The sequence below is a fragment of the Pelodiscus sinensis genome, chromosome 20 (genome assembly GCF_049634645.1).
Source record: "Pelodiscus sinensis isolate JC-2024 chromosome 20, ASM4963464v1, whole genome shotgun sequence".
Classification (NCBI taxonomy): Eukaryota; Metazoa; Chordata; order Testudines; family Trionychidae; genus Pelodiscus; species Pelodiscus sinensis.
This window is the reverse complement of record NC_134730.1, coordinates 888,582-901,282: the sequence shown is the minus strand read 5'-3', so window position 1 is coordinate 901,282 and position 12,701 is coordinate 888,582. Positions and strand designations below refer to the sequence as shown.

At 59.3% G+C, this 12,701-nt stretch overlaps 1 protein-coding gene across 2 annotated transcripts in view; it reads right to left on the bottom strand.

Annotated features, from left to right (window-relative positions):
• Positions 1 to 12,701, bottom strand: part of DNAH9 (dynein axonemal heavy chain 9) — a 251,994-nt gene that overhangs the window by 150,026 nt on the left and 89,267 nt on the right. For both annotated transcript variants that reach the window (XM_075903450.1, XM_075903451.1), the window contains 4 exons: positions 8,405 to 8,507; positions 7,243 to 7,482; positions 3,900 to 4,061; positions 2,999 to 3,195 (listed from right to left, as the gene is read on the bottom strand). In XM_075903450.1, coding sequence (XP_075759565.1) covers positions 2,999 to 3,195; positions 3,900 to 4,061; positions 7,243 to 7,482; positions 8,405 to 8,507 — 702 coding nt within the window. The remainder of the gene's footprint in view (positions 1 to 2,998; positions 3,196 to 3,899; positions 4,062 to 7,242; positions 7,483 to 8,404; positions 8,508 to 12,701) is intronic.

Sequence of the window (12,701 nt, the reverse complement as noted above, 5' to 3'; positions counted from 1 at the left end):
GGTTAGGGGTAGGAGTAGGGGTACGGTTAGGGGTAGGGTTAGGGGCAGGGGTACGGTTAGGTGTAGGGTTAGGGGCAGGGGTACGGTTAGGGGTAGGAGTAGGGGTACGGTTAGGGGTAGGGTTAGGGGCAGGGGTAGGGTTAGGGGTAGGAGTAGGGGTACGGTTAGGGGTAGGGTTAGGGGCAGGGGTACGGTTAGGGGTAGGGTTAGGAGTAGGAGTACGGTTAGGGGTAGGGTTAGGAGTGGGGGTACGGTTAGGGGTAGGGCTAGGGGCAGGGGTACGGTTAGGGGTAGGGGTAGGGCTACGGTTAGGGGTAGGGTTAGGGGCAGGGGTACGGTTAGGGGTAGGGTTAGGAGTAGGGGTACGGTTAGGGGTAGGGTTAGGAGTGGGGGTACGGTTAGGGGTAGGGTTAGGGGTACGGTTAGGGGTAGGGTTAGGGGTAGGGTTAGGGTTAGGGGTAGGGGCAGGGGTACGGTTAGGGGCAGGGGTAAGGTTAGGGGTAGGAGCACGGGTACGGTTAGGGGTAGGGTTAGGGGCAGGGGTACGGTTAGGGGTGGGAGTAGGGGTACGGTTAGGGTTAGGGTTAGGGGTTAGGAGTAGGGGTACGGTTAGGGGTACGGTTAGGGGTAGGGTTAGGAGTAGGGGTACGGTTAGGAGTAGGAGCAGGGGCAGAGGTACGGTTAGGGGTAGGAGCATGGGTACGGTTAGGGGTAGGGATAGGAGCAGGGGTACGGTTAGGGGTAGGGTTAGGGGCAGAGGTACGGTTAGGGGTAGGGTTAGGGGCAGGGGTACGGTTAGGGGTAGGAGTAGGGGTACGGTTAGGGGTAGGGTTAGGGGCAGGGGTACGGTTAGGGGTAGGAGTAGGGGTACGGTTAGGGGTAGGGTTAGGGGCAGGGGTACGGTTAGGGGTAGGAGTAGGGGTACGGTTAGGGGTAGGGTTAGGGGCAGGGGTACGGTTAGGGGTAGGAGTAGGGGTACGGTTAGCGGTAGGGTTAGGGGCAGGGGTACGGTTAGGGGTAGGAGTAGGGGTACGGTTAGGGGTAGGGTTAGGGGTAGGGTTAGGGTTAGGGGTAGGGGCAGGGGTACGGTTAGGGGCAGGGGTACGGTTAGGAGTAGGGGTACGGTTAGGGGTAGGGTTAGGGGCAGGGGTAAGGTTAGGGTAGGAGCACGGGTACGGTTAGGGGTAGGGTTAGGGGCAGTGGTACGGTTAGGGGTAGGGTTAGGGGCAGGGGTACGGTTAGGGGTAGGAGTAGGGGTACGGTTAGGGGTAGGGTTAGGGGCAGGGGTACGGTTAGGGGTAGGGTTAGGGGCAGGGGTACGGTTAGGGGTAGGAGTAGGGGTACGGTTAGGGGTAGGGTTAGGGGCAGGGGTACGGTTAGGGGTAGGGTTAGGAGTAGGAGTACGGTTAGGGGTAGGGTTAGGAGTGGGGGTACGGTTAGGGGTAGGGCTAGGGGCAGGGGTACGGTTAGGGGTAGGGGTAGGGGTAGGGTTAGGGTTAGGGGTAGGGTTAGGGGTAGGGTTAGGGTTAGGGGTAGGAGTAGGGGTATGGTTAGGGTTAGGGTTAGGGGTAGGAGTAGGCGTACGGTTAGGGGTAGGGTTAGGGGTAGGGTTAGGGGTAGGGTTAGGGTTAGGGTTAGGGTTAGGGGTTATCGTTAGGAGTAGGGGCACTGTTAGCTGGCGCCTTTTGTTTATCCGGTTCACTAATTTGCTGCTCGGCCCGTGTTCCCTTGCAGTCGCTTCAGCCCCCGTTTATACGGAACGAAAACACGGTCGAGTGTTGTCCGGCCCCAGGGGAACGCCCGTTTCCTGGGGAAGCAGGTGCTGTGCATGGCTCGCTGCCATTGATAAATGGGCAGGACGTAGGGGCTGTCTCTGTGTAAGACGTGGACATGGGGCACGACAGATGGGTGGGCAGTTCTGACCCTCTCTGGGGTTGTGCATCCTGGGTGCTGGAGCCGTATAACGGACCCTCCCGGAGCTGGGTCAGTGCCTGTGTTGCTCTGCATGGCGGGATAACCCCAACTCTTGCATTGGCTGGGGGAGACCAGAGGGTCTGCTCTGCCAGACAGGGTGGTGGGGAGCCCCAAAGGGCAGGAAGGCGACGTCAGTGGCTTGATCAGCACAACGTGGGACAACCCCCGAGGGATTTCTGGGACCCAACCCGCCACAGTTGGCTCCTAAATCACTTCCAGGCTGTGCTCCTGTTCCCTATCTGGCACACTGACAATCACACTTGGATTGGGGCACCTAGGCACTGCACTCAGGGCTGGCATGCAAACTGTGCCCCTTCTTAGACAGCCGCCTTGGAAAACTGACACCTCTGGGCAATCTGTCTCAAGGAAGGTCGAACCTCCCCAAACCGGGACTCTGTGGTCTGGCAGGAACATGGATGATCCTGGACCACAGAGCCCAGGAACAGGGAGGTCTGGCGCTGGGTCCGGGAGCATGGGAGGGGGTGCCACTCGTCCGGGAGCCCCGTGGTGGGTGGAGAGGGGAGGTGGCACCATGGGGAGCTCCGGCCCTAGAGAGGCTGGCTGGACTGGCATCAGGAGGGCTGGGGTTGGCGCCTGGCAGCAGCAGGAGGCCAGTGGCAGGGGACCTCCACTGGTCTGGCAGATGCCGTCCTGCAGGACTGTCAGGTCCCGAGGGTGGCGGGCAGGGAGGCGCACCCTGTACTCCGGGGCCCTCGGTCTGAGCTTGGGGTCTGTGTCAGAGAACAGGCCAACCAGCAGTATCCTGGGCACCGGGACTGCCCCCTGTGGGGCGGGGAGGCAGAGCAGAGATCGACGGTCAGTGTTTTAACTGGACAAGCCCCTGCTTTGCTTGAGGGACCCGGGTTTGACTCCAGAAGCCTCGCGCTGTTCCCTCTCCTCCTGCCAGCACCTGGGACTGGGGCTGCCTGGCCTGCCACCCCCTGCACAGAAACACTCTCCCCGGCCCGCCCCCCGGCCGCTGGGCTGCGGGCTCAGAGCGCGAGGACCGAAATCCCCTGCTTACACGTGGCACATGGCGTCTTCGAAGAGCACTAGGTTCATGGCGGCGTGGACCTCGTTGTGGTTATCCAAGGCTTCCACGAGGATCTGGCTCAACGACTCCCAGGTGGGCACAGGCATGTACTTGGGCTCCCCAATGCCTCTAGCAAAGTGGCAGTACAAGTTCATCCTCCTGCTCTGCTCCAGCGCCGCCTCCATCTCCTGCCAACGGATTCAAAGGGAAGTACATGGGGGACCTTTGTGATGCTCCTGGCACAGTGCAAGGGGCATCGCTGTTTGCAGAGCAGCGGGGGGAGGGGAGGGTACAGAGCTTTCCGTGGAAAGACGTTGCTGGATCCAGGAGGAGAGCCAAGGACACCGCCCTGTCCAGACACTGGAAGCACTTTCCTGCCATCAGTTAAGTGAGCCTGCAGCCTGGTGAGGCTGGGATCCATGACCCATCGGGCAGGCAGGGGCCTGGGCACCACTGGGCCACAAGACCGGTGTGAGCGCGCTGCTTGCACTTTCAACTCACACTCCTGAGCGACAGCGTCGCACGGAGCTAACCGCTGGTGCACGCGGCACAAGGGCACTGGGAGAACTAAGGTGCCACCTCTCCCAGCAGCTCAGGGAGCGCCCGGCACAGCTGCTGTGTTTGCAGAGTAGCCAATGCCTGGGACGGTGGGACCCAGAGAACGGGGCAGGACTCGGCCAGACGGCCAGCAGCCAAGCTGGGCAGAACCCACAGAACGCCAGCACCCTGCATGTGTCCATCTCCAAACACACAAGATGGCTTGAGCAGATTTTGGGTCTGGTTACTTTGGCCCTAAACCCACAGCTGCCGCCAGGGCAGCCCCCTCGCCTCCTGAGAAAGGGTTCTCCCAAAGCGGAGAGTGAATCTGAGAAACAGCAACCGCAACGCTTACCTCGTAAGACTTCTTCGCCATCTCCAGCTGCATGCTGTCAAATGTGCTGAAATCTCTCTCCTCCACCATCTTGTCCCGGTACACCCGGTTCGACTCATGCAGGTAGAGCTTCACCAAGTCTTGCGGCACCTTCAGACACTCCGGGGTGGAAAACAGAATGCCCTGAAATGAACAGAGACACGTGTTTCAGACACACGCAGCACGCACTGTCTGTGTTCCCAGGAAGCTGGGTGCCCGTGCGGCCATTCAAGAGAGATTCAAAGGCCACTCAGCTGATTAGCAGAGCGCCCACAGTCTGGTGTTTTGTTTCTCCTGGTGGTGCACATTCGCACATGCCTCAGTGCGCATACAATTATTCCGCACATGGGTGGAAACGGTTAGAGGGAACACTGCTCTCAGCTCCCCCTGGATCGGCAGGGGCACGCCAGGAGAAGAGCAATGCATGCAGCGCTCAGGTAATGAGCATGCAGCAGGACTGAGTAGCTTCCCACCCAAAGGAGAACGCAGACTGTGTGCCCCATGGCCCCCCAGCGTGCCTGCAGCAAAGCATTCTGGGCTGCATTTGCTTTGTTCGGTGCATGGACTCCAAACATCAGAGCAAAAATAACAGAAAAGCAGCACAGCAGGCCACAGGCCATGGAAGAACTGACCGAAAGGCTTCGATGCCATCCTGTCATGCGGACAGCCACGCTCCACGGCTCCACGGAGGAACGCCAGCCCTCAGGCCACACGCCAAATGCCCCTACCCCTTACAAAGGGCGGCTCCCCAGAGATCTCAAAGCGCTTTACAAAGGAGCTTCACATCACCATCGCCAGGCCACTGGTGGGGGAACTAACGCCGAGAAAGGTAAAGTGGCTGCCACGCCACCGGCCACAGTGGAAGCCAGAAAGAGAAGCAGGCCACCCAAGTCCCAGGCAGCGCTCTGCCCACTAGGCCACACTGCCTCCTGTATCCCACCCAAGGAAGATCACCCCAGTCTGTGGGCTCTTCCCCTTCTTGCCTCAGCTGCCAGGACAGCGAGTGCGGCTGGGAGTAGATTAGAAAGCGCAGTGGGCGGGGTCCCTGAAGCCAAGCAGGCACACCCCGCTGCTGGGTGCTGTACTAGGGCTCTCTGGACCCCGCTGCTCTTGAGGGGACAGCTCGGGGGGGGGGGGGGGTGGCAGCCACTGCGCTTGGGTGCTCAGGGGTCCCTGCCACTGCTGCGACTTGCCTGGGAGGAAAAGGTGGAGTCATTAAAAGAGCAGACCCAGAGCCCCGGAGTGTCTAAGCCAGGCCCTGGGAAAGCGCTGGCCCCGTGGCCTGTGGCTGAGGCTCTGGAGAATGCTCCAGGCTGCATGCAGTGCCCCCCAGCCCAGAATCAGGGCCCTGGCCTCCCCCTCGTGCTGCACAGCAAGAGAGAAAAGCCGCGTGGGACCTGGAGGGGCCGACTGCCAGCATGGCACAAGTGGCCGAACCCGGCCTGCGCTGTCGGGAGGAAGCAGGAGGGGCCAGCGGCTAGTGGCGTGTGCACAGCAGCCCTGCGAAAACGCACAAAGGAAAATACTTCAAAGGCTTCTACCAGCCCATTAACGATACAGAGGGTGTTAACGACATGAATACAATAGAACCCATTAGTCCTTCTGGCTAATTACTTCTACAGAAACGAACACGCACTCAGATCTGCCCTGAAGTGCGCCAGCTCCTCGGGCCTGCCCCGGCTCGGCTGCACTGGCAAATGGGCATTTTTCGCTCTGACCCAAACGTGTTTAGCGACGAGCTGCCCGGGAAGGGCCTGTCCAGCACGTCCCCTGGGGCCCAGGGACACCGGGCGTCGCTGCAGCCTGGCGACGGCCCCGGGGCTGGAGACACGGTGGGTGAGCGAAGGGTTGCAGCGTGCTCAGGGCAGTGGGAAGGGAGCAGAGGAGCAGAGGGATGCAAGGCATTGCCAGGACGTCTCACTGTTCTGTCCAGCACAGGCAGCTAGTGGACTAGCTCTCGGCAAGGCCTGTGAGTGCAGCGTCCAAGCCCTTCTCCCACCGATGTCAGCCTTACAGCCCGTCCCACGTCCCACTCCATTCCCTCTGCACGAGGAGACAAATCACCGGGCCATCCTCAGCCATCTTCTCCCCTGTGCTTCCCCAGCCAGCTCCCCTGCCTCTGCTCGTCCCCCCGCGGGAGGCTGGCTTGCTGCCACTACACTCATCTGGCCCAAACCTGGAATCCCTTTCCCGCATCACAGAAATGGGGCTGCAAAGCAACACCCTGGGCCTGCAGCCAGCCCTCTGCTCGTGCCGGGCTCTGCTCCCAAGCCCTCCTCCCTTAGCTCCTGGGGAAAGCACTCCCCTGCCCGGCTCAGCCCATGCCTCTTGCCTCCCCACTCCCCGCCCATCCCCATCTCCCCTCCCTGCTCTCTCCCTGCTACTTCTGGAGCTTCCTGCAGCCCCGGGTGCTCGAGGTGACCCTTTCCATCCCTCCCGAAACGCCTCCTGCAAAGGCCATCGGGGTTAGCAGACATGTCTCTGGAAAGCAGCAGGAACCGTGTTCCCCAGTGACACTGGGCAATAGCCCTCTTCTGGCCTGCAGGTCACTGCGTGTCTGCCAGCCTGTCGGCTCTCCAGTCGCCCTCGTACTGAGAGGGGGCCACAGCAAGGTTCCCTCTCATCTTTCCCCACACGTGCAGAATAAATGCGTAATGTGCACTGTGGCATGTGTGAATGTGCACCACCAATAGAAACACAAAACCTAGCAGAACGGCATCTGGATTTGTGCTGAGCGACCGTACAGGCCCACAAATTACAGGAGCCGCTGGACCACAGGCCCACAAATTACAGGAGCCGCTGGACCACAGGCCCACAAACTACAGGAGCCGCTGGACCACAGGCCCACAAATTACAGGAGACGCTGGACCACAGGCCCACAAATTACAGGAGACGCTGGACCACAGGCCCACAAATTACAGGAGCCGCTGGACCACAGGCCCACAAATTACAGCAGACGCTGGACCACAGGCCCACAAATTACAGGAGCCGCTGGACCACAGGCCCACAAATTACAGCAGACGCTGGACCACAGGCCCACAAATTACAGGAGCCGCTGGACCACAGGCCCACAAATTACAGGAGCCGCTGGACCACAGGCCCACAAATTACAGGAGACGCTGGACCACAGGCCCACAAATTACAGGAGACGCTGGACCACAGGCCCACAAATTACAGGAGCCGCTGGACCACAGGCCCACAAATTACAGGAGCCGCTGGACCACAGGCCCACAAATTACAGGAGCCGCTGGACCACAGGCCCACACATTCCACACCCTCCCGTTGGTTAGTGCCGAGCGCCCGGGGGGAAAGCTACTGCACTTACTTGGAAGATATTGGAGATGTCTCGGAGACTGAAAATATAATGGAATTTGACGGCCGTTGGCAGGAAAGTGGCAGCGACTTTCTGGTGCAGGCCCAGGGCGAGGTGGGTCAGCTGCTGAGAGGATTTCTGCACAGGCCCAGAGAAACTCCCCCGTCTCAGGTGCTCAGTCAGAATGACACTGTAGATGGTGGACAAAGCCTCTGAGCCAGGGAACGAGAGCGCAAACACACTGAAGTGGCGCTGAGGGAGGAAGGAAACAAAGGAAGCTTTCAGAGCCAGCTGGCCCTTCGCGCTGAAGGGAGGTTTGGGCCCCGCTCCCCTAACATGGTTTCCCATCCCACTAGCAGCGACAAGCTGATGAGCCACTTCCGAGGCGTCTACTCCCAACGGGTGGAATTGTCAGTGGTGGTTCGTGTTCCCATTTGAGAGGCAAAATGGCAGCTAAAGAAGCACAGGGTGAGGGGCGGCATGTGAAAGATCCCTCAGACAAAGGCCAGCAGGTCTCTCGCCTCTCAGAGCCAGAGGAATGGAGACGGGTACCTCAAGAGATCGAAATGTCTCACTCAGTCAAGTATGGCAGCTCGTGTAAGGGGGCCAGGACGCAGGGTGACTCCTTTCATGGGGTGGGGGGGTTAAGTTCTGCTCTCAGTTCCACATGCTCACAGGACAGCTCTAGAGGCACAGCCGGACGGCACGTGTGTAACTGCGGAGAGCAGGCGGTGGTTCCCATGCTGGACACAACGCACCAGGCTGCAGGATCGTGCTCACAAGCCCCTGCCGAGTTTCCCCGTGTTTCTCACGAATGCCAATGCAACCCAGTGGGTTTTCAGTCCGCTGCCTGTAAGCAGACCTGGCTGGAGTGGGCAGGGAGATTCCTCGCAATGCCTCATCCCGCTGGAGGCTCCTTTGGCAAATGCTGCCCCACCAGTGACACGTGTCACGAGTTGAGCCGGGCCACACTGCCTCGGAGCAAAGGCCCATCTGGCCCCGTGTCCTCCCTGCTGACAGCGAGCAGAGCCCGATGCCGCAGAGGAAGTGAACAGAACAAGGCGCTTATTCAGTGACCAACCCGCTGCCAGTCGGCTTCAGACAGCCAGAGGCTTAGGGACAGCCAGAGCACGAAGCTGCATCCCTGAGCATCTTGTCGGTGACTGGTCTCTACCTGAAGCCGGGGGTTGATGGTGAAACTCCCTGCAGTGGGATTCATGCAGGACACGTACTGCACGTTCATGATCTCCTTCAGGGACAGTTTGTTTCTGTCGTACCTGTAGGTGACAAAGCGTCACAATAATTGCAGCCCATTGGCAACAGCAGCTCACCCTCCCAGGTCCGGAGTCACGGCAACATGCCTGGGCAACCCAGACCATTTCAGCTCCCGCCCTAAGAGTTAGAGTCCAAGTCTGTGTCCATGCCTGGTGCTCTCACCACCCCACCTGCATCTGCAGGGAGGTCCATGCCTGGTGCTCTCACCGCCCCACCTGCATCTGCGGGGAGGTCCATGCCTGGTGCTCTCACCACCCCACCTGCATCTGCGGGGAGGTCCATGCCTGGTGCTCTCACCGCCCCACCTGCATCTGCGGGGAGGTCCATGCCTGGTGCTCTCACCGCCCCACCTGCATCTGCGGGGAGGTCCATGCCTGGTGCTCTCACCGCCCCACCTGCATCTGCGGGGAGGTCCATGCCTGGTGCTCCCACCGCCCCACCTGCATCTGCGGGGAGGTCCATGCCTGGTGCTCTCACCGCCCCACCTGCATCTGCGGGGAGGTCCATGCCTGGTGCTCTCACCGCCCCACCTGCATCTGCGGGGAGGTCCATGCCTGGTGCTCTCACCGCCCCACCTGCATCTGCAGGGAGGTCCATGCCTGGTGCTCTCACCGCCCCACCTGCATCTGCGGGGAGGTCCATGCCTGGTGCTCCCACCGCCCCACCTGCATCTGCGGGGAGGTCCATGCCTGGTGCTCTCACCGCCCCACCTGCATCTGCGGGGAGGTCCATGCCTGGTGCTCTCACCGCCCCACCTGCATCTGCGGGGAGGTCCATGCCTGGTGCTCCCACCGCCCCACCTGCATCTGCGGGGAGGTCCATGCCTGGTGCTCTCACCGCCCCACCTGCATCTGCAGGGAGGTCCATGCCTGGTGCTCCCACCGCCCCACCTGCATCTGCGGGGAGGTCCATGCCTGGTGCTCTCACCGCCCCACCTGCATCTGCAGGGAGGTCCATGCCTGGTGCTCTCACCGCCCCACCTGCATCTGCGGGGAGGTCCATGCCTGGTGCTCCCACCGCCCCACCTGCATCTGCAGGGAGGTCCATGCCTGGTGCTCTCACCGCCCCACCTGCATCTGCAGGGAGGTCCATGCCTGGTGCTCCCACCGCCCCACCTGCATCTGCGGGGAGGTCCATGCCTGGTGCTCTCACCGCCCCACCTGCATCTGCGGGGAGGTCCATGCCTGGTGCTCTCACCGCCCCACCTGCATCTGCGGGGAGGTCCATGCCTGGTGCTCTCACCGCCCCACCTGCATCTGCGGGGAGGTCCATGCCTGGTGCTCTCACCGCCCCACCTGCATCTGCGGGGAGGTCCATGCCTGGTGCTCTCACCGCCCCACCTGCATCTGCGGGGAGGTCCATGCCTGGTGCTCTCACCGCCCCACCTGCATCTGCGGGGAGGTCCATGCCTGGTGCTCTCACCGCCCCACCTGCATCTGCGGGGAGGTCCATGCCTGGTGCTCCCACCGCCCCACCTGCATCTGCGGGGAGGTCCATGCCTGGTGCTCTCACCGCCCCACCTGCATCTGCGGGGAGGTCCATGCCTGGTGCTCTCACCGCCCCACCTGCATCTGCGGGGAGGTCCATGCCTGGTGCTCCCACCGCCCCACCTGCATCTGCGGGGAGGCGTGAGCACTGAGCACAGAGCGGCACTGGTGAACATGCTTTGGGACCGTACCGCTCCCGTAGAAATCAATGCCTGGCAGGCCACTGTGCACTGCCTCTCGCAAGCCATCGCTTTCCAAGGCAGCAGCCGCAAGGGAAGCCCAGGAAGGAGTAAGGCTTCTCCAAAATGGACCAGACTTGGAAAAACCAAACCCACAAATCACCGTCAGAGACCGGTGGCAGAAAATCAGTGAAGAGCCCCGGAGAGCAGGTCTGTGGGTATGTTGCAACTAAGGCAGGCAAAGAACTAAGCCCCGTTCAGTGCACTACATGCCCCAGCAACAATTTGTGGGTGAAGCCAGGCAACCGCAGAATCACAGAATAACTGAACTGGAAGAGACCTCGAGAGGTCGAGTCCAGTCCCCTGCCCTCATGGCAGGACCCAGCACCGTCTACTCTAGACCATCCCTGAGAGGTGTCTGTCCAACCTGCTCTTAAATATCTCCAGGGATGGAGACTCCACAACCTCCCTAGGCAACTTATTCCACTGTTTAACCACCCTGACTGTGACGAAGATTTTCCTTATGTCCAACCTAAACTTCCCTTGCTGCAGTTTAAGCCTGTTGCTTCCTGTCCTGTCCTCAAGTTGAAGCCTAACCAGCGCAGATTAGAGCAGAATTGCTTCTTGTGTCTTGCTCACAACACTCCCGTTAACACAGCCCAGGATACTGTTTGCCTTTTTCTGCAACATTGTCACACTATGGCCCCTAGATCCCTGTCTGCAGTGCTCCTTTGTGGACCCTCACTTCCCATTCTGAGTGAGACAGGGATCGTTCCTCCCTGAGGGGAGCACTTTGCATTTGTCCTTATTGAACTTCATCCTGTTTCCCTCAGACCATTGCTCCAGTTTGTTCAGACCGGTTTGAATTCTGACCCTCTCCGCCATAGCACTCGCAACTCCTCCCAGCTTGGGATCCTCTGCAAACTTTATAAGCGTATTCTCTATGGCATTACTGAACAGAAATTAATCCCCACACTGAACCCTGCAGAACTCCACTTGTTCTGCCCTTCCAGCATGACTGTGATCCACTGATAACTACCCTCTGAGAATGGTTATCCAGCCAGTTACGCATCCACCTTATGCTAGCCCCATGTAGGTTGTATTTCGCTAGCGTATTGCTAAGATTGTATCAATGCTTTACTAAAGTCTAGATATACTACGTCTATCACCTCCCCTTTATCCGTAAGTCGTTATCCTACCAAAGAAAGCGATCAGGTTGGTTTGACAGGATTTGTTCTTGACAAATCCATGCTGGCTGTTACCTATCAGCTTGTTATCTTCCAGGTGTTTGCTGATACATTCCTTCATTATTTGCTTCATTATTTTCCCTGGCACAGAAGTTAAACTGACTGGTCTGTAGTTTCTGGGCTGTTTGTATCTGCCTGGCTGTGTCTAGACAGGCAAGTTTTTCTGTAAAAGCAGCTGCTTTTGCGGAAAAACTTGCCAGCTGTCTACACTGACCACTTGAATTTCCGCAAGAACACTGATGATCTCATGTAAGAAATCAGTGCTTCTTGCGGAAATACTGTGCTGCTCCCGTTCGGGCAAAAGTCCTTTTGCACAAAGCTTTTGCACAAGAGGGCCAGTGTAGACAGCTCAGATTTGTTTTGCGCAAAAAAGCCCCATCACGAAAATGGCGGTCGGGGCTTTTTTGCGCAAAAGCGCGTCTAGATTGGCACGGACGCTTTTCCGCAAAACGTGCTTTTGTGCAATAGCGTCCTGCCAATCTAGTGACTCTTTTCCGCAAACGCTTTTAACGGAAAACTTTTCTGTTAAAAGCATTTGTAGAAAATCCTGCCAGTCTAGACGTAGCCCCTTTGCATAGATGGGCCCTAGTTGGGATTGGTCCTGCCTCTCCTGAGGTCTCCTTCAGCTCTATGATTCTATGATTCGCCCCCCCTGGAATGAACCCACCCAGGAAAACGATAAAAGACAAACCCCCTATTTCCTGCGGGGGGGCCCTGCTCACAAGACGCCCACTCTGCGCATGGCCTCTCAGTCCTTATTGGCAAAGGACACCTGCACCACGCGTTCAAAAGACAGGCCTGGGCGCCTGCATCCATCACTCTGCTAGGCACTAACAGTCATGGACTGAGCACAGACACTGGCATTATGGCTCTTTAGAACAATCGGCAACCCGCTAACAACCCTCCGCCCCCGCGGCTTCCCCACCCCCACTCCTCTCCTCCCACGCCGGCCCAAGGGTTAATAGGCCACTTCCCCAGGAAGGGTCCCTTGAAAGGCGCCAACTCCTTGTGCCCCACCTTCCATGTGGCTGTGCAGTGGGGCAGAGCCTCTCCCAGAGCCCCACTGGGCTACAAGCTCTGTCTAGACTGCAGGCTTCTTTCGGAAGAGCTCTTCTGGAAAAACTTCCGCAAGAGCGCGTCCACACACCAAGCGCATCGAAAAAGCGAGCTGCTTCTTCGACAGACAGCGTCCACATGGACGGAGGCTCCCTCGCATGTCAGCTGTGGGCGGAGTAGCCACCAGGGCACTGGGGCTTTTCCCTCTTTCCTCTTCTTCCGAAAGA